The following is a 20,652-nucleotide window of genomic DNA, read 5'->3' on the forward strand; positions in this document are numbered from 1 at the left end:
TCATGACCGTTTGACCAACTTTTACATGATGGTGGTTCTGTCTGTTCTTAGTTTTGGTCATTTTGATAGGTTTGTCATAGGGTCATTAATGACAGTATCTGATTGCAGGGTAAACTTGGTGTTCCTGGACTTCCTGGCTATCCTGGAAGACTTGGACCTAAGGTAACGACAACCCCTATTTCCTTCGAATTGTTTGCAGGTAATAATTTAAATGTTATCTTATTAAAGGGACTGACAATACGGATGCTAGATTAACAAATGCTTGATGTGTTTTCAGGGCTCCCTCGGTTTCCCAGGATTCCCTGGAACCAACGGCGAGAAGGGAACAAGGGTAAGGGAATTAAAACTCAAATGAAAACTCAAATTATCACAGTATGTACTATGCGTGAGGAAACCCATGTATAAAGTCAACAGCACTGAAGTTGATTCTGATGGCGGATGTTGCCTGTGCGTCTGTCTGACTGAGTCTGTGTTTCTTTAGGGTCTGATTGGAAAGTCTGGACCTAGAGGACAAAGAGGACCAACGGTACAGTTCAACTCCACTAAACTCCACTAAACTCCACTTATTTATATTACTGTTGATTGTCAAAGTCTCTCTTTATAGTTTATGCACCACTGTTTTAAACCAGGGCTCATATTGTATTGGGAACAAACAACAGTTTGGTTAGTTTACTGAGATGAACCAACATGAAGTGGATCAGAAACACTCAACCAAATGCCCATTCCATTCCTAATCGATTCTCCACATCTCTCCAACAGGGCCCCAGAGGTCAGAGAGGGCCAAGAGGGTCTACTGGGAAATCAGGAGCCAAGGTAAGACAATGTCTAGAATCTCAACAATGCATTTATTGAGGTTAATGCTCAACAGCACTGTCAGTTCACCTACTGGCCACCACAGGGAAGACACGTCATAATACAGCTGGAATATTGGTTCGCTGCATGTGATGGTGTTAATTCTGGGCTTCTATTTTTTTCTTTTTACTAGGGTACATCAGGAAGTGACGGCCCATCTGGTCCACCAGGAGAGAGGGTAGGTTGTTTGAGTTATCATTTATTTGTTTACTATATACACTTTGTCGTGCCACTATAACATACATGTTGTTGAGAGACTTATACCTGTCCTTCTCCTATTGTATCTTTCAGGGACTGCCCGGACCTCAAGGAGCAAACGGTTTCCCGGGGCCAAAGGGACCTCCCGTAAGGCTACAATATGTACTATATATAGCAATCATTTAAGAATGATTCGTGTAGTTTGAAACTGTAAGTGCCTTCTTTCCCTCAACTCTTTCTGTTTCCTACCCAGGGACCACCAGGAAAGGATGGACTGCCCGGACACCCTGGACAGAGAGGAGAAGTTGTAAGTCTGTTTTCTTGTCCGGAACATGTGGCCATGTGGCGTACAAGCTATCAGAAATAAATGAATCTTACAAACAGTGCCATGTCTTCCTTTGGTTCAATTCTGTAATTTTTTTGTAGTTGATCTCAAATTATACTGTTCATGCTCTACTGTTACTTCCTCTCACGATACACACATGATTGCCCTAGCTGATTGCATTAGGGGTTACACAAGGCTCTATTCAAGGCCCAATTCATTTAATTTTCTATTCCACAGGGATTCCAAGGAAAGACTGGGCCACCCGGGCCTCCAGGTGTTGTTGGACCTCAGGTAAGATTAATGCAACTTTCTTTTATTTACATTGTCCAGTGTCCAATCCATTTTTTATATGGATCATATCCACCATTCACTTTCCATCTTCATTACTCATTTCCCTCCTCTTCCTCCTCTTCATTGTCCCAGGGTCCCTCAGGAGAGACTGGCCCCCTGGGCGAGCGCGGTCACCCCGGGCCTCCAGGACCACCAGGCGAGCAGGGACTCTCCGGACCATCTGGCAAGGAGGGAACGAAGGGAGACCCTGGTCCCCTAGGCGGCCCCGGGAAAGACGGCCCCTCAGGACTGAGAGGCTTCCCCGGAGAGAGAGGAATGCCTGGCACCCCGGTGAGCAGGCTAACCAACACTCTGTCTGCATCTAAAATGGCACATTATTCTCTATATCAGAGGGCGAGATGTCATACTGAATATAGATTGCACATGCAATGTTTTAACTTGTTCCTGTCTGGTCTTTAGGGAGGTGGCGGACTGAAAGGAAGTGAAGGCCCAGCAGGACCTCCCGGAACAGCTGTACGTCTGGCAATAATTACATCTGAAATGAATCATTGTGAAAAGATAATGTGATGTACAGTATTTGTGACGTCCACGTCACCTTGGCTGTAATCATGTCTGTAACCATACCTGTGCAGGGATCCCCAGGTGAGAGAGGACAGGCAGGCAGCGGAGGTCCCATCGGACCCCCAGGAAGACCCGGCCCACAGGGGCCTCCGGGACCATCAGGAGAGAAGGGAGTGCCTGTGAGTACTTTTACAAAACATATCCAATATACAGAGCTGTCATTTCAGATTGAGTCATTGTTCTTCTCTATTCTCTATGTCTCATACATGTTCTCTCTCCCACCCCTTTCCCTCTCAGGGTGAGAAAGGTCCGATCGGCCCAGCTGGGCGTGACGGTGTCCAGGGCCCAGTGGGTCTGCCAGGTGCAGCCGGATCCATCGGAGTTCCAGGAGAGGACGGAGACAAGGCTAGTAACAATCATCTGTCTCTATCACATATCCAAACTACTGTATTACCACTTGAAACTATATCAAAATGCTAATTTCAAACCACTTGAAACTATATCAAAATGCTAATTTCAAATCACTTGAAACTATATCAAAATGCTGATTTCAAACCACTTGAAACTATATCAAAATGCTAATTTCAAATCACTTGAAACTATATCAAAATGCTAATTTCAAACCACTTGAAACTATATCAAAATGCTAATTTCAAACCACTTGAAACTATATAAAAATGCTCATTTCAAACCGCTTGAAACTATGTCGTAATGCTCATTTCAAACCTTTCGTAACAAAAGCTTTGGTGGTGAATTTTGTACTACAGGGTGAGGTTGGAGAGCACGGCCAGAAGGGAGCGAAGGGCGGCAAAGGAGAGCATGTGAGTGACATTACCGCCATTATTTTGCCGTCCATGTCAAATCCACAGATCACATTATGTTCCTTACATCTATTGTGTCTGAACAATATACTATAAATAGGATGTTCTCTGCTGAAGTACAGTGATACATTTGCCTACAATGAAACATTGTGTGTCAACAGGGTCCTCCCGGTCCACCAGGGCCAATGGGTCCACTCGGTCAACCCGGCGCTGCTGTAAGTAGGAACACTTCACTCCATCAACGTACAGTGTATTATCAATATTGCATCAGACACATAGGAATTCATAGCATGGTGCCCCTCAGAAGTGTCCCCTTCACTAATGTCTCTATCGTTCAGGGAGCTGATGGAGAACTAGGAGCCAGAGGTCAGCAGGGGCCATTTGGAACCAAGGGAGATGAAGGATCAAGAGGATTCCCAGGGGCCCCAGGTCCTATTGGACTGCAGGTATGATGACTGATTTCTGTTATGACTATATGATGTTAGCCTCAGTACAATAAACGTGTGATTGTGACGCAATAGGTCAATGGCATCTCTAACTGTGATTGTACCTTGTAGGGATTGCCAGGCCCATCAGGAGAGAAGGGGGAGACTGGAGATGTCGGACCAATGGTGAGAGTCGACGACAAATTGGAGCAACCCAACAGATGATTGGATCTCATGAAGCCAATCATAATAGTTCAGGAAAGAGGTATTGTTTGCGTGAAACACACTCGGATATTGCTAACCTCATCCTATCTGTCTCTTTAGGGTCCACCTGGCCCCCCAGGACCCCGTGGCCCTGCTGGTCCCAGCGGTGCTGACGTGAGTACTAATCTTCTCTCAAAACGTTCCTAATCATATCAAATGATTTCATTGTAATGGAGTTTTTATGCTACTCGTGATATTATAAAGCCGTCCCACATAAATATCTACTGTAGTTTTCCTGTTGATTTGAAATCATATATGTTATTATGGGTATGACTCTTGGTGTTTTTATATTGTTGACGCTATGATGTGTATTTGTTTGTTTATTCAGGGTCCTCAAGGTCCTCCTGGTGGTCTGGGTAACCCTGGAAACCTGGGAGATAAGGTATACATAACTTCACAATAACTTGATTTCCATGTTCTGTTGTAATACTTATGATATGTGTTTGTGTGTACATGTATGTTCTGAGAACTGAACACGTTGTGTTGACAGGGAGAGCCTGGTGAAGCTGGACCACCTGGAATCGGAGGAGAGCCAGGAAAGAAGGTGAGAGATTGATCCTTACTCTGTCTCTTTGGTTCTTCTTATGGGCCTCAAGGTATTGTCCCATACACACATATTTGTTTCTATACATAGATGTTTTGTACTGTGAGTGATAGTGTTGTTGTCCAATGGCAGGGCCCACGTGGAGAGCACGGTGACAAGGGAGAGGCGGGACAACCTGGTGCTTCTGGCCCTGCGGGTGGAAGAGGAGGCCCTGGAGACGACGGACCCAAAGGAAACCCTGTATGTCAAACACTGCACTCTATAGGAAAACACTGTCACAAAAATCACACTTGGTCTATAATGGTTATTTATTTTTTATTTTATTTATTTTTTATTATTTTTTATCCCCTTTTCTCCCCAATTTTCGTGGTATCCAATCGCTAGTAATTACTATCTTGTCTCATCGCTACAACTCCCGTACGGGCTCGGGAGAGACGAAGGTCGAAAGCCATGCGTCCTCCGAAGCACAACCCAACCAAGCCGCACTGCTTCTTAACACAGCGCGCCTCCAACCCGGAAGCCAGGAAACACCGTGCACCCGCCCCCCTCGGTTAGCGCGCACTGCGCCCGGCCCGCCACAGGAGTCACTGGAGCGTGATGAGACAAGGATATCCCTACCGGCCAAACCCTCCCTAACCCGGACGACGCTAAGCCAATTGTGCGTCGCCCCACGGACCTCCCGGTCGCAGCCGGCTGCGACAGAGCCTGGGCGCGAACCCAGAGACTCTGGTGGCGTAGCTAGCACTGCGATGCAGTGCTCTAGACCACTGCGCCACCCGGGAGGCCCTTGTCTATAATGTTTTTAAGTCAAATTTTATGCCATTGTGTCTCTCTCCTAGGGCCCTGTTGGTTTCCCTGGCGACCCCGGTCCCCCTGGTGAACTCGGTCCCAGAGTGAGTATCTAAACACTCTTCACACACATTTCATTAGATCTGTTTTGTTGTGGTTAAACAGATATTCCAATTTCAGGTGTTCATACCATTTCAGACCTATTGAGTGCAAGATGTGTCTCTGCTGGTGTATCTGTGAATCTTTTTCCATTATTAAAACCCCCCAAAAAGTATCTACTTTTGACACCATCTTAGCAATTACCTTAATTGATAATAACTCTGTTTCTCTTCTTTAGGGTCAAGATGGAGCAAAGGGAGAGAGAGGAGAGGATGGTGAACAAGGACAAGCTGTAAGTTGCCTAGTAACCCTAACTTACTATAGGTACTACATGGGCTCTTCAGGACTGTCCTTGTAGCCTTCATTACGCACTTTGAATTGGATGTTATTAGGTCATATATTGTCCAATTACCATCGCCCCGATTCAAAATGGCTCCCGGCAAGAGTAGTGTTTGTAATGTGAAGCACATCCTTAAGATGTATCCAAAAACATTTAGAATTAAGCAATGTAATGGGGTCAGAGGACTAAGGGGCCACTGTGGACATTGGTATGCAAGTCCCAGCCATAAACCATCTCAACTAAAGCCCTAGGAAAGTGTACTTTCCATGTTGAAGCACCCGTTGAAACATAAAATGGCACTGCAAGATTAAAGTTGTATGTCCTTCCTAGCAGATCGCCCTTCAGGCCTGTCTAGAATGTAGATTATTATGGAACTCTAAAACAACAGCTGCCGGTATGTTTATTTGGTTCAGTTCTATATAGTTATTATTGACCCATTATAGGCCACTGAGGTGTTATAATGGGGATCATGCTCTCTACTGTAGGGATCTCCAGGACCCACTGGTGAGAATGGTCCTCCTGGTGGACCTGGAAAGAGGGTAAGATTGTTCAGCTCAACAGGCCAAACCACAACTATCATCCACAGACATATCTGTTTGTTTTCAATGTATTATGTTTGATAGGTGCATATATCTACTCAATGGAGACTACTAGGTGGCCGATAAGCAGTCGTGAAAGCATCATAACGTTTAGAATATTACACATCGCTTACTTCCTAGGGTCTTGCTGGAACGAGAGGACCAGAGGGACGACAAGGAGAGAAGGGAACTAAGGTAAGAGTTCAAAGGTCATCGTTCAATGCATTGGCACTGGCAGTTTAGCCTGTGGATCGTTTCTATCTATCTAGTGATGGTTTGCAAGCCATGCCAGACAGACCTGACACCAAATGTATATATCTCTGTCAATTGTTTTCCAAATATATGCATTTGCTCAACTCGCAACACACGTTGGGGATTTGGAATATTGAAGTTTATCGATGTCAGATTTTTTTTTCTCCTTTCTCTTTTTCCCCCCCAGGGAGACTCAGGTGCTAACGGACCACCAGGAAAGACAGGCCCCGTCGGACCTCAGGGTCAACCAGGGAAACCAGGAACGGAGGGTCTGAGAGGACTCCCTGGATCAGTGGTGAGCGAGATGATCCCACGCTTCCATGGACAGACTGGGCTGTTCAGTCTGGGGTTCAGTTTACTGTTCTAGTCTGTCTGTCTGTACAGGTGTCCATCTGTCTTGCCCTCTGCTCTATAGGGTCTATTTACTACTAGCTATGAACTTAACAGTGTAGCTGAGCTGTTTGGTGCATTAGGCTGAGTGTCACTAACATCCTTCTGATGATCTCTTCCAGGGCGAACAAGGTTCTCCAGGCCTTGCCGGCCAGAAGGGACCTCCCGGACCACTGGTGAGATAAGACACTGATGTGTACATGAATAGATCTATAATAGATTGTATCTTCCACAGTGTTGATCTATAGGCATACAGGGCTATATTGATGCTTCAAGTGAATATGCCCACTTCCTTAATCTGTATTGCTACAGTACCTTACTCTCTCTCTCTCTCTCTCTTCAAGGGACCACCAGGCTTGCCAGGACTGCGCGGCGAGGGCGGTGACAAGGGAGAGAAGGGCCACTCAGGTCTGATCGGTCTGATTGGGCCCCCCGGAGAGCAGGGAGAGAAGGGAGACAGGGGACTGTCAGGGCCACAGGGGACACACGGGTACAAGGGAGAGACTGTGAGTGGCACCTGTCTCTCCTTAGCGGACATTATAGAGCTTTGAAAGATAGCGTATATTTCCTCTGAGCACACGCACACTCGAAATAATATGTTGTTGTGTCTGTACGACACGTCCCTACTGAACATGTATTCTGTCGCCCTTCGACAAACAGTTGAGTTCAGTGCTGATGCATTTCCTGTGTGTTTCAGGGTGTCTCTGGAGGTACTGGACCTATCGGTCCTGGTGGTCCTGCTGGCATGCCTGTGAGTAACCACGTCTACATCACCTCTCCTGGTTCTTTTATCAGTATATCACGCAACATCCTCTATCTGCATTGTGTATATTGTCAAAACAGAAGCCTGTAACATAGAAAGATTTAAGCATGAATGCCTCCATGCCTTTTGTGTCTTGCATAATTCTGTCGCTCTCTAATCATTTCAAATGTCCTCTTTTCTATGGCCGTATAACAGTGGTAATAGTTAGTTAGCGTCTATTGAATGATAATCCTGACCTCCCTGCGCCTCTTTCCCAGGGTCCCCAAGGTGTCAAGGGAGCTAAGGGTGCTACAGTGAGTAGAACGTCCTCCTCCGCACTCTCTCTAGTGGAATATCTGCTTCCATATTATAGTCACTGTTGAGTCCCATGTGCACTGTATTGTTTCATCTCTATCTCCTGTCTCTGTGTGGTCCAGGGAGGAGGTGGTCCCAAGGGAGAGAAGGGTGTCTCAGGACCCCCCGGGCCTCCAGTGAGTACCCATCCTTTGCATAATCAGTTTACTCCATGAAACTAATTAAATACTCGTATTTTACAGCCATTTTTCAGTTTAGTCCTGCCTAGATCTATGTTTGGTTGCTTACATCATTCTAGAGCATAGCATATGTGTACATCTACAGTTTTCAGTTCAAACATAACCAAGTTCAATAATATCCACCAGTAATAATCTTTCTCTGTGACCCGCCTCCAATCAGGGTCCTCCAGGCGACGTCATCCAGCCGCTGCCCATCCAAATCTCCAAGAAGTCCAAGCGCTCCATCGATGCCAGCCGGATGCTGTCCGAGACAGACGCAGAAGTGGTCGCAGCCGACGCCACCGGCACAGAGTTCCTGACAGGCAGTGAAGGCATGGAGGAGATCTTCGGCTCACTGAACTCGCTGCGACAGGAGATCGAGACCATGCGCTTCCCTCTGGGCACCAAGGACAGCCCTGCACGCACCTGCCAGGACCTGAAACTCGGCCAGCCAGAGCTCAAAGACGGTATGGGGCTTTCAGGCATAAAACTATTCACAAAAATGTGGCAATTCTAACTTTACACAGGGAATTTTGTTTTAAGACATGAGGTCACTTTTAACTAACGTCTAAGTCATTTTTTGTTGTTTTGGCTCTGTACTCCAGCACTTTGGATTTGAAATGATACAATGACTGTCAGCTTTAATTTGAGGGTATTTTCATCCATATCAGGTGACCCGTTTAGGAATTACAGCACTTTTTGTATGTAGTCCCCCCTCATTTAATACTACACAAGTGAATTTGTACCAATACTTTTGCTCCCCTAAAATTGGGAGCAAAAGTATTGGGACAAATTCACTTGTGTATTAAATGAGTCAAACATGTTGTATTTGGTTCCTGATTTAGTCATTAGTAAATGTAGTATTTGTTCCAAACTTGTTGGATGCATTTGCTGTTTGTTTTGGTTGTTTCTCAGATTATTTTGTGCCTAATAGAATAGAAATGGTAAATATAACAATGTTCCATAGTTAGTCATTGTGTAATTTCGCATCCAAAATGCTGACAGAGCCAAAACAACAAAACATTTGACACTGTCCCAATACTTTTGGAGCTCACTGTATTAGTTTGTAGCCCAAACCGTTCGGACGCTACAGACATATTCATGAGAAGACCGGTTTTCGGGATGTCTCCTGGTCTGACAAACATCACTGTAGCTCAGCCACCTTCCACCCCAGACACGGAAGGCCGGCGTCGGAGGATGCGGTGGATTGAGACGCAGCCCATGCAAAACAAACATATCTCTAGCTTAAACAGAGGGATTTTGATGGTGTATTGTGCTAATTATTTGGTTAATACACCATTAATACAAAGAAAGATAAATGGCGACTTCACATTGTCATTTTAGACACATTACGTCATTTGAGTTCCTTGGTACTTAGTCGTGCCTCATCTCTCTGCTCCCCCCTGTAGGAGAGTACTGGATCGACCCCAACCAGGGTTGCTCTCGCGACTCTCTCAAGGTGTTCTGTAACTTCACCGCCGGTGGGGAGACCTGCCTGTACCCCAGCAAGAGCGTGGACACGGTGAGAAGAGAGACTGGGCTTGTCAGTCAATAATGCACACACACAAACTCTACCCTGAAGTAGCTGTATGTTTAAACATACATCTAATTGTCTCTCTTAGGTAAAGCTCAGCTCTTGGACCACGGAGAAACCAGGCTCCTGGTACAGTGAGTTTGCAACTGGCAGCAAGGTTAGTTTGGGTTTATTGCACCACAGTGGAGAATCCCAGAGGGACATTCATTATAGTCCAGTGTGCTATGTTTGACCTGGATATCAACCAATGGATAAAGATTAAGGTCGATCAGGAAAATGATCAAAGCATTATCATAAAACTCTGTCACTAAGCAACATGTTTATTTAATGTCAGGTTTGAGATATCACACTCTGCTTTCATGCTTATTATAGAGTTCACATCTATTAGCTTAATCTGAGTTTTTATTTCATGGGGCATCCTCCTCCTCCCCCCCCCCCCAGCTGTCGTACGTGGACTCTAATGGCGAGCCGATCGGCGTGGTCCAGTTGGGCTTCCTGCGGCTGCTGAGTGTCCAGGCCCGCCAAAACCTCACCTACCACTGCCATCGCTCTGTGGCCTGGGCCGACCGCACGGCCAATAACGGCCACAAGAGGGCGCTACACTTCCAAGGCGCCAACGATGAGGACCTCAGCTACGAGACCAGCCCATACATCAAGGCCCTGGTTGACGGCTGTTCTGTGAGTCTCATTTAATTGGTTTATTTAAACAGTGTGGTCATATTCAGTAACAATTGCCAGTGTTTTCCAGGGAGTCATGGTAACCAAAGGTCATCTCTAGCTCACTCACCTCTGTGTGCAGACATTCAAGTTATGGATGCGTATCTCAAGTATCTCAAAAAGAAAACTAAGAAACCTGAGATTTTATAGGGGGTCCGGGGGTACATCCCCCCCCATTAGCTTTTTAAAAAGGAAAATGGATCAGAATTCCCTGAATGTTGCTCTATTTTTAATCTGATGTAGGCTAATTGAATAATTTCCCTCTCAGCAGTCAATAAGAACACATGCCCATACAAAAAGTATTACTACGGAACTGTATTTTTCCATTACACACAATCAAAGTATAATAATGAATCCTAGGCAGATACCCTTGCTGCACGTGTAGTGATCTCACCTGTCTCTCTGTTTCTGTCTGTCTGCAGTATCGTAAGGGCTTCGACAGGACAGTGGTGGAGGTGAACACGCCCCAGGTGGAACAGCTTCCTCTGCGGGACCTCAAGATCACAGACTTTGGGGAGAGCAACCAGAAATTTGGCTTTGAAGTGGGACCTGTCTGTTTCCTGGGCTAAAACACCGTGCAGAGAAATGACAAACACCTACACATATAGAATATACACTTACACTGATGAGCACACACACACACACAACACAAACATTAACATACCAATATACAGTACATGTCCAGTAATTTGCAAATGTATTTCATGATATCAAGCTCATTCCCGACCATATATATATATATATACATATATATATATACATACACCATACATACATACACACACACACACACACACACACACACACACACACACACACACACACACACACACACACACACAGTTGTAAAACAGACATGCACTCAGTCAAGTACATGCCCAGGGGAAAACATCTCCCAAATAGAAATGGACGACAAGAGAAAAGTAGAACACAAACATTCTCACGAAGAGGAGAACAAAGATCGATTGCGAGAACGAGAGATGGAGTTCTGACCGTTAGCGTGTTCTTTTCCAACGAACAGCTGGCCCAAAGAGCCGTCTCCTCCTTCCGTACACGCCAGAGCCCACCGTCGCGGACCCCCCTCTCACTCCTCTCTCCTTCCCGCTGTCTCTCTTTCCAGTTGTCTCACCCACTCTACCTCTCTGCATTGCCTTCCCCACACACTTGTACATCTTCTGCATCTAAGCCCCGCCCCATCCTACGCCTCACCACATTAAGGGGAAACCAATGAATGAATAGGAGTTCCACGAAGAGCATGGAGGACCGGAAAACAGCCGAGCCTGTAGCCAACCAGGCCTGACGAAACAGAGACGTCCATGTTGTCTAGCTAAGTTCATTTTCTATTCATCTCCACAGTGAAATTCTGTACCAAACAACTATCAGCCTAGTTATCCTAAAGCTGGTCAAACATACTAGAGGCGGGTGAATAGAAACGGTGCTTTGTAGAGATGGAGTGGAGGCAAAGCTGTGAGATCTCTAGTTTTATCGCGGCTTTAACCTAAGATGTGACTATGAACATCTCTTTGCTCAGTACTGTAATAATAAAGTCCTAACAGCAACGTACTGTCTCTGAACTGTATGGCTGTTTATTATTGGGCCAATAATGTTGCATGCAATGGGACGGAAGGGTGTCTTCGCCTTCTCCAAGGACCAATGAATCAAAAGCCATTCACCTTGTAAATTGTACTGAACTTGATGTGTGGTACATGTATTATTCATCATTGTTACAACTGTCATACACAGGCCAGAACTGTAGTTCCTAGACCAGCGAATAGGCCAGAATGCCATCAAAACAGTCCAGTATTTACAGGTGCGATGCCTGGAATTTGATTCTTGTTTTATGTAGAACACAGGGTTTACATCCCAGGATTTTGTGACATTCCGTCTCTTTTCAAGCAGGGAAGGTATCAGGGTTAAATATGTGTATGAGCTTATTAATAGATGACGGCCAAAAGTTCTCTCTTACAACGGTGAATAAATGCATGCTTTCAAAAACTGTGGCAAGGTGCTAATTATACCAAAGCGTTAATATATTCAGCGTGAATAATTCAAGTTTGTCTCCATCACAGCCACATGATGCTGTCACCAGTTCTCCTACTGGATATGTGCATTAGAATCCATTTGTACAGACATAGTGAAATTCTATTGTATTTATTGAAATCAAACAAGGTGCTTCAAACAACGACAAGCCAAATATGCCAGTCGAATGTGGTATTTCATTTTGTATTTATTTCCTGTAGTTCTCACTTGATGGTTAAAACAATTAAATACATATTAAACAAACACTAACCCGAGTTATCTGTGCACACCCCATTGGTCTATGCATGTCAACTGGTGAAAAAGAAAACATGTCATTTGTGGCCATATCTCATTGTAACCCTTTAGCAATCATCAACTGTGCTGTTACGATTAAAATGGGGACTCTCCAATGCTGTCACATTTCATTGCGGTTTGCCAATGCTGCGCTGCGCTGCGCTGCGCTGCAGGAGTATGGCGTGGGCGACAAACAGACACCGGGATTCTACGCTTGTGAGAACACAGTGGGTAGGGGACAGCTAGCGGGAGGGAGGGGAAATTCTAGCAACCACCTGGGGAAGAATTATTACGATTTTGTTTATAAGTAAGTAATGTAATGTGGCTATGGGGTTGAATATCATTATGGGTATTTTGGTTTGTTTTTCTTTTGATATTGCAGAGAAGGGGGGGATTGACCTAAACTCAACCAGAGGTGAAAAAATAATTACCTTGTGATTCTCGAGAGAAAATCGCATATATTGGTTAGTTTTATTGTTAAAGACAAATGTTTCAACAAAATATGGTGCTGAAAAGAGAAAAAGTATTATTTTATGTAAGTATTTTTTTTTTTATGTTTGTTTCTGTAATATATAATCTTTTTAAAAAGAGCTGCTCGACTCCCTTGTTATTTTTTCTTAGTCCCTCTCCTGTTTCATTCTCTCTCAACTGGCTGGTGTTGCATGTTGCCCGGGGCAACACAATAGCTAGAATTTTTTCAATTTGATTCCTCTCGTCTTGCTGCATACAGCGACCCAGACGGCTGAATACAACCACATCATTCACAAATCTCCAGTTAACTTACCACCTGTGTGTTAACACAGAATCAGTCACATCCCAACCTTATTTCCACTATCACCTCAACACCCCAATAGATCACTTCTAGTGTTTTCACTCCAGTTTGATTCTGATCTATGCCTGCCTCCCTCTACAGTCCACTGCTCTCTTTCATTTGTGTTTCATTTTTTTGCCAAGTTTTCTGTTGGTTTTTATTTTGCTTTAGTTTCACTGTCTTGGTTTGTTCTTGGCTTGTTGTTTTCTGTTCGAAGTCTCCAATTAAACCACATGCCAACGCATTTTCTCTGTGTGCATACTGTATTCGAGTACCTTTGCATGTGTGAAGCCAGCCATTTCTGTTCATAAACATCTAAATCCAACCCTGTTATTAATGACTAGTAGAAGTTTCACTAGTTAAATGATAGTACCTGTACATAAATGTAGAGCGTTTAGAGGTGTAACTTGGTTACATTGGGAAACCACTAAACACTGACCCACTCTCTGTATTGTGAACTCTCTCCACAACACAAGATCTCAAAAGTTACAAACATTGTTTTTAATTTATTGCACATTTACCTTGTACATATTGACTAGATCTACAAAACAAGATCGATCCCCAACCAGTTGTATTATTACAAGTGAAGGCACAATGTGAACGTTGAAGCAATACTCAATTCCTGGACCTAGATGGGAACTTGCCTCATTGGTCTTAATGAGGATGATGGAAAGTTGTCTCAGCCAATGAAAAGGCCTCCTGGAGGTGAGTAAGAAATGCTTTTTGTCAACAAGACAGCAGTAAAAAAGGCATTTCCTGTTAAACATTACTCAATCATTTGAATGTATTTCAGGTGGGTCCATTACCTGTTACTTCAATACTGGTTCCGGTGATGTAACGAGAGTCATCTGAAGCCAGAAAGGCACATACATCAGCTACCTCTATACACACAAAGAGACAGAGACAGAGAGAGAGAGAGAGAGAGAGAGGTTAAGTCTTGTAACTTGATTATAAAGGGAACGGAGTTCTGCATTTGTGATGTGCTCTACTGCACAGAGGTGTACAGTATGTATACAGTATTCTTACCTGCAGGCTCTCCCATCCTCCCCAGTGGCACCATGGACGTAAGCTGCACACACAAACACAGCAAGTTAAAAACACACTTTTACCCAAAAACAACATTGAGGTGGTGACTTTCTATCTAATATAAAAGGAGAACGCAGTCGTACCTGACTGATTACTTTCTCTGGTACTTTATCAGTCATGGGCGTGGTTATAAACCCCGGAAGCACACAGTTACACCGGATCCCATATCTGTAGAAAGAGAGCAGTTGTATGTTAGGTTTTAGGCAATATTCATACTTCACACCACACCTGGGCCCTGTTTCCCAAACGCATCTCAAGGCTAATAAGTTCATTAGAACCTTCATAGGAGCATCGCTAAAACTCAGAGCTGTTTCCCAAAACCAGCGTCACTGAAGTTGCACTTGAAAACACTCTTTATTCAGTGGTCTGACTGCCTCTGACCACTCGTAGAACAGCAAAGTGGTCGGTTAATGTTTTTTTTCTGCTCCCTTCTGAGTCACTTTTAAAACACAGAAGATCGCCGCTAAACATAGAATCAAGCTGTTTATCTGTCGCTCTGTGACCGCCCAATGCAAAGTTGCCAATGTCTTTGCAATTGGTACAAACAAGTGAAAGATAAAAAGCTGCTTCAAATAAACTGAGCTGACTGCATAAAAACATTCAGTAGGCTTAAAGGCTATATGGGCCTATATTTTTCAGTCAATTGAGTTCTAAGGCACTGCATCTCAGTGCAAGAGGCGACACTACAGTCCCTGGTTCGAATCCAGGCGGAATCACATCCGGAGTTGATTGGAGTCCCATAGGGCGGCGCACAATTGGCCCAGCGTCGTCCGGGTTTGGCCGGAGTAGGCCGTCATTGTAAATAAGAATTTGTTCTTAACCGACTTGCCTAGATAAATAAAGGTTCAATTTAAAAAATAATTGTAGGCTACACAGCCTGTAATTTCATGCTGTATTACAACATGATGTGTCAAATATGTGATTAAGTTATTATAGGGTAAGCATTACAATAAACCTCAATATTTGCAGCCAAGTGATAATATATCTCTAGGAGCTGATCCATCGTCAGTATTGTGGACTAATTCTAATGTTAAGGTAAGATTTGAATGGAGAAAGCTGATCCGAGAGATCCTATCAGATGGACACGGGCTCCAACGACGCACTTAAGAGAATGTTTTCTCTGCCTGGTGTTTCGGGAAACGCATGTTACATCTTTCGCCGTAGGAACGATGGATTGTTAAAACACTCGTAAGCTTAAATTCCATTGCTATCAGGAAGCCGGCCCTCCTCACTAAATAATGTTTATAGCCTATTAATCTTCCCTCTATTGGTGAATGGGTCAAATTTGGAGTGTTGAAATCAAATGCAGGGTCGTGTTCAGTAGACACAGTACAGAAGATAACAGCCCAAAAAGGGTCAGTACCATCTCAACTTGTACAATATTAAAATGCTCATTTTTGTTTCTGTTGCAAAACATTTTGCTACGGTTTGCCCTAATGAACATAACCCAGGTGTGCCTCACCTGCTCAGCTCCTTGGCTGCAGTTCTGGTCAGGCCCTCCACACCTGCTTTGGAAGCAGAGTAGTTTGCCTGTCCAATATTGCCCACCTGGTAACAGCCAGAAGCACAAAGAGAAGGTTAAAGAATGGTAGGAATGAATGTAAGTCTGTTGAAAGATAATGCCTGGGGTGCCACTAAGATGTCGGACTCGCCTTGCCCACAATGCTGCCCACAGTAATAATGGAGCCTTTAGGAGCTCCACAGGCAACCAGAGCCTTGCCAACAGCCTGAGTCAGGAGGAATGTACCCTGATAGAGAGAGGGGAAAGAGAGGGGTTTGTGGGATACGAGGGTAGGAAGCACTATTTATTGTAACAACGTTTTAACTCTGATTTCGGTGTATCAACGTAAAAGAGTCATTGAACCTAAAGAGAGAGAAACCCTTGCTGCTTTTCTATCACTAATATAAATATATTGTAGTCAGGACAATAAGAACAAAGGATAATACCTTTAGGTTGACTTGGATAACCTGGTCAAAGTCCTCGTCCTCCATTTTCAGGAGGAACTCATCCCGAGTGATCCCTGCAGCATTCACACATACTGACGGAGGCTGGAAGTACCGACACTGCAGGAGGGTATCACAGCACATTGTTTATGAGTTAATCACGAACGGAATTCAGTGACTCACTCACACAAAATGTCTCTTCAGATTCAGGCAATTTCTAACTTCTCGACTTTGTTGCTAAAGTACTGAGTGAGGTGCTTTAGGTCAAGGTCCAAAAACGTTACATGATCGACTCATTTTCCTAGTAGGAGACGCCAGCATGTGGTTTAGGATAATAACTAAATTACACCAGACACACACACTGAATTAGTGAGTGTGTGTGTATGTCTGCACATAAGTCAATCACCTGTATGCTTGTGAGTAGTTTCTCTACACTCTCCCTTGATGAAACATCCACAGCAAACGCCATGTGGTCCTGCCCTTTGTGGTCATGGTTCAGGATGCCCAGGGTCTGATTGGCTGACTCCTCGCTGATGTCAGCGACCACCACTATGGCACCCTCGGAGGCAAATCGCTGGCATACGGCTCGGCCAATCCCGCTGCCCCCTCCTGGAGACAATGGGTAGTGCAATGTAGGAGGCAATCGGCTGCAGCTCACAGCAGGTAAAGAGAGGGCTCTATACCACTAACTTGGATGTTCTGTACATAAGGGCTATAATAAAGGACTGATAGTTGGTCGCCTATAGGCAAGGGGGGGCATTCATTCTATCTTGCCTTTAATTCATCTGAGTGAAGATTCTTGTAAGGCAACATCATTGTTGCCGTCACCTTTGACCCAATGAGAGTGACAGAGCTGTCTCATCGGGAAAAGGTGAAGACAAACACATTTTTGTCCAATAAAAATGGCCTAGGCTACTCTTAAGAACATGTATGTGTATGTTAAGTTTACTTAATTGGGATATTGTCATTAAGGCTTCATTAACAAACTGATTTGGATGGCTGTTGCTGTTGAGATACCACAGGACAGATTATTATTATACTTTTTAAAGCAAATATGCCCAAGAATGTCTGAAGATGATATACTGTAACAGTTATGTAGCTTAGTCGAAACAATGTTACAAAGGCTGTTAGCTACAATCTTGTCCCGCAGTGAAATAAAATGATTGAAGTCCAACAACTAGCCCAAGGGTCAGCTACAACAACACAATCTATTGCGCCTAGCTAAGCACACATATCTGCCCCACTCATTTTCTACAGAGAAGTGCAGATATATTTACCTACCTTACATATGTATTAAGTTGCATATAAAGGCCGACGAAACGTGAAAGAAGACACTAACCCGTGACAACTGTCAACCTTGATATGAGCCGTGTGGTGGCCGCCATGATGGTTGTCTTTGAAGATCGAGTCGTTCTCTCTTGATCCAGGAGATGGCGCCACAAGACAGGTTTTGTTTGAGCTCATATCTGTAACTAAAGCCAGTTTGTAGTCCTAAAAATGAATGAGTTTCATCGGGTTCGTTCTAACCTAACATGGGTTCGTTCAGCCATTCCTAAGGGGGAAATGAATGTTGAATGAATGGGGTTCGTTAGGAGTAACACAGGCTTAGGATATTTTATACGTTTTGTTCTATGAGATAATATCAGGCAGTGTTAACATGACCTTTTATGTACTTGTTTTGATTGCATTAACGCTTCAAAAACACACAGAAGAAAAAATAAATATCACAGCACGAATTGTACAAGATCTCCTAAGCCTATGTTTACCACAGACCGTATTCGGTTCATTTCACCATAGGCTTTGGCCAACGTGCCTACAAAAAGACAGCATTAATATTGCTCTGTATATTTTAATTGCAGCAGGTAATACAGAAATAATAATATTTTGACCTAATATGGAAAGCTATAGGCCCAAACATTCAGACAAAACAATTGCACTTCAATAGGCCTATACAGTATCAGTGTTTCTCAACCTCGGGCTAGTGGTCCGCTGGGCTACTGTAGATGGTCCAGGAATATTTTTAGATTTTTAAAGGGTTCTCAGCGATGCGAAGGCATAAACACCTATTGTTATTGTATGAATCCTTCTTATAAAATTTTTATTGACATGGTTAAATAACTCAAGCATAGATTGGTAACTTGTTTTCTAATTTGGCACATAGAAACTAAAGGCCATGAGTAAATTGGTCAAAAAGAATGGCACAGATTGGCCAATAGGGAGCACTGTTATAAGCAGTCTCACTTAAACCCTCATATTCATCGCCCCATTTGACATTTCTTTATGCTGAACAAATTTGCCCCAAGAACCCATAAGGTCTGTCAGGATAGATTTCCCTCCATCTTGGACATGTTGGAAAACCTTTCAAAGCGTAATCTCATGAATCATAAATCCAAATAACACCATGTATTTAACACCATGATAAAATACTATTTTGTTGAGGTTGTGTAATTTTTTCCATTATTAAAGTGGCTAGAGTCAGTATGTTGGCAGCAGCCACTCAAAGTTAGTGATGGCTGTTTAACAGTCTGATGGCCTTGAGATAGAAGCTGTTTTTCAGTCTCTCGGTCCCTGCTTTGATGCACCTGTACTGACCTCGCCTTCTGGATGATAGCGGGGTGAACAGGCAGTGGCTCGGGTGGTTGCTGTCCTTGATGATCTTTTTGGCCTTCCTGTGACATCGGGTGGTGTAGGTGTCCTGGAGGGCAGGTAGTTTGCACCCGGTGATGCGTTGTGCAGACCTCACTACCCTCTGGAGAGCCTTACGGTTATGGGCGGAGCAGCTGCCGTACCAGGCGGTGATACAGCCCGACAGGATGCTCTCGATTGTGCATCTGTAAAAGTTTGTGAGTGTTTTTGGTGACAAGCCGAATTTCTTCTGAGGTTGAAGAGCCTCCTGAGGTTGAAGAGGCGCTGCTGCACCTTCTTCACCACGCTGTCTGTGTGGGTAGACCATTTCAGTTTGCCCGTGATGTGTACGCCGATTAACTTAAAACTTTCCACCCTCTCCACTACTGTCCCGTCAATGTAGATAGGGGGCTGCTCCCTCTGCTGTTTCCTGAAGTCCACAATCATCTCCTTTGTTTTGTTGACATTGAGTGTGAGGTTATTTTCCTGACACCACACTCCGAGGGCCCACTCCTCCTCCCTGTAGGCCGTCTCGTCTTTGTTGGTAATCAAGCCTCCCACTGTAGTGTCGTCTGCAAACTTGATGATTGAGTTGGAGGCGTGCATGACCTCGCAGTCGTGGGTGAACAGGGAGTACAGGAGAGGGCTGAGAACGCACCCTTGTGGGGACCCAGTGTTGAGGATCAGCGGGGTGGAGATGTTGTTACCTACCCTCACCACCTGGGGGCGGCCCGTCAGGAAGTCCAGGACCCAGTTGCACAGGGCGGGGTCGAGACCCAGGGTCTTGAGCTTAATGACAAGTTTGGAGGGTACTATGGTGTTAAATGCTGCGCTGTAATCGATGAACAGCATTCTTACATAGGTATTCCTCTTGTCCAGATGGGTTAGGGCAGGTGCAGTGTGATGGCGATTGCGTCGTCTGTGGACCTATTGGGGCGGTAAGCAAATTGAAGGGTGTCAGGTAGGGTGGAGGTGATATGGTCCTTGACTAGTCTGTCAAAGCACTTCATGATGACAGAAGTGAGTGCTACGGGGCGGTAGTCATTTAGCTCAGTTACCTTAGCTTTCTTGGGAACAGGAACAATGGTGGCCCTCTTGAAGCATGTGGGAACAGCAGACTGGGATAAGGATTGATTGAAAATGTCCGTAAACACACCAGCCAGCTGGTCTGCACATGCTCTGAGGACGCGGCTGGGGATGCCGTCTGGGCCTGCAGCCTTGCGAGGGTTGACACGTTTAAATGTTTTACTCACGTTGGCTACAGTGAAGGAGAGCCCGCAGGTTTTGGTAGCGGGCTGTGTCAGTGGCACTGTATTGTCCTCAAAGCGAGCAAAGAAGTTGTTTAGTCTGTCTGGGAGCAAGGCATCATGGTCCGCGACGGGGCTGGTTTTTCTTTTGTAGTCCGTGATTGACTATAGACCCTGCCACATACCTCTCGTGTCTGAGCCGTTGAATTGCAACTCTACTTGTCTCTATACTGATGCTTAGCTTGTTTGATTGCCTTGCGGAGGGAATAGCTACACTGTTTGTATTCGGTCATGTTTCCAGTCACCTTGCCCTGTTTAAAAGCAGTGGTTCGCGCTTTCAGTTTTGCGCGAATGCTGCTATCAATCCACGG

General features: G+C 44.6%; 2 protein-coding genes across 7 annotated transcripts in view; one reads left to right on the top strand and one right to left on the bottom strand.

Moving 5' to 3' along the window:
- LOC139558977 (collagen alpha-2(XI) chain-like) overlaps positions 1-13,623 on the top strand; it is a 45,575-nt gene extending 31,952 nt beyond the window's left edge. For all 6 annotated transcript variants that reach the window (XM_071374532.1, XM_071374533.1, XM_071374534.1 and 3 more), the window contains 35 exons: positions 109-162; positions 278-331; positions 482-526; positions 760-813; positions 986-1,030; positions 1,144-1,197; positions 1,304-1,357; positions 1,613-1,666; positions 1,799-1,996; positions 2,126-2,179; positions 2,299-2,406; positions 2,525-2,632; positions 2,995-3,048; positions 3,210-3,263; positions 3,387-3,494; positions 3,606-3,659; positions 3,798-3,851; positions 4,066-4,119; positions 4,228-4,281; positions 4,414-4,521; positions 5,121-5,174; positions 5,408-5,461; positions 5,995-6,048; positions 6,229-6,282; positions 6,527-6,634; positions 6,852-6,905; positions 7,074-7,235; positions 7,427-7,480; positions 7,750-7,785; positions 7,909-7,962; positions 8,186-8,471; positions 9,414-9,526; positions 9,627-9,695; positions 9,980-10,216; positions 10,678-13,623. In XM_071374532.1, coding sequence (XP_071230633.1) covers positions 109-162; positions 278-331; positions 482-526; positions 760-813; positions 986-1,030; positions 1,144-1,197; positions 1,304-1,357; positions 1,613-1,666; positions 1,799-1,996; positions 2,126-2,179; positions 2,299-2,406; positions 2,525-2,632; positions 2,995-3,048; positions 3,210-3,263; positions 3,387-3,494; positions 3,606-3,659; positions 3,798-3,851; positions 4,066-4,119; positions 4,228-4,281; positions 4,414-4,521; positions 5,121-5,174; positions 5,408-5,461; positions 5,995-6,048; positions 6,229-6,282; positions 6,527-6,634; positions 6,852-6,905; positions 7,074-7,235; positions 7,427-7,480; positions 7,750-7,785; positions 7,909-7,962; positions 8,186-8,471; positions 9,414-9,526; positions 9,627-9,695; positions 9,980-10,216; positions 10,678-10,824 — 2,958 coding nt within the window. In that variant the 3' untranslated portion in view covers positions 10,825-13,623. The remainder of the gene's footprint in view (positions 1-108; positions 163-277; positions 332-481; positions 527-759; positions 814-985; positions 1,031-1,143; positions 1,198-1,303; positions 1,358-1,612; positions 1,667-1,798; positions 1,997-2,125; positions 2,180-2,298; positions 2,407-2,524; positions 2,633-2,994; positions 3,049-3,209; positions 3,264-3,386; positions 3,495-3,605; positions 3,660-3,797; positions 3,852-4,065; positions 4,120-4,227; positions 4,282-4,413; positions 4,522-5,120; positions 5,175-5,407; positions 5,462-5,994; positions 6,049-6,228; positions 6,283-6,526; positions 6,635-6,851; positions 6,906-7,073; positions 7,236-7,426; positions 7,481-7,749; positions 7,786-7,908; positions 7,963-8,185; positions 8,472-9,413; positions 9,527-9,626; positions 9,696-9,979; positions 10,217-10,677) is intronic.
- Positions 13,624-13,865: 242 nt separating this feature from the next.
- Positions 13,866-17,994, bottom strand: hsd17b8 (hydroxysteroid (17-beta) dehydrogenase 8). The gene is made up of 9 exons (XM_071374564.1): positions 17,749-17,994; positions 16,816-17,018; positions 16,413-16,529; positions 16,118-16,213; positions 15,928-16,013; positions 14,549-14,633; positions 14,406-14,448; positions 14,186-14,260; positions 13,866-14,078 (listed from the first exon to the last, which is right to left on the bottom strand). The coding sequence occupies exons 1-9, from the start codon at positions 17,792-17,794 to the stop codon at positions 14,059-14,061; spliced, it is 771 nt and encodes a 256-aa protein (XP_071230665.1). The 5' UTR covers positions 17,795-17,994; the 3' UTR covers positions 13,866-14,058.
- Positions 17,995-20,652: the final 2,658 nt, after the last annotated feature.

The sequence above is a fragment of the Salvelinus alpinus genome, chromosome 29 (assembly GCF_045679555.1).
Source record: "Salvelinus alpinus chromosome 29, SLU_Salpinus.1, whole genome shotgun sequence".
In the NCBI taxonomy this organism is placed as follows: domain Eukaryota; kingdom Metazoa; phylum Chordata; class Actinopteri; order Salmoniformes; family Salmonidae; genus Salvelinus; species Salvelinus alpinus.

Bases quoted from the DNA above. Each gene is read 5' to 3' on its own strand.
- hsd17b8 (XM_071374564.1), bottom strand. From the start codon at position 17,794: ATGGCGGCCACCACACGGCTCATATCAAGGTTGACAGTTGTCACGG. The intron at 17,019-17,748 runs GTTAGTGTCTTC...CATTGTCTCCAG, and splicing joins AAGGTTGACAGTTGTCACGG to GAGGGGGCAGCGGGATTGGC. The intron at 16,014-16,117 runs GCGAGTCCGACA...GGCTGTTACCAG, and splicing joins TGGGCAGCATTGTGGGCAAG to GTGGGCAATATTGGACAGGC.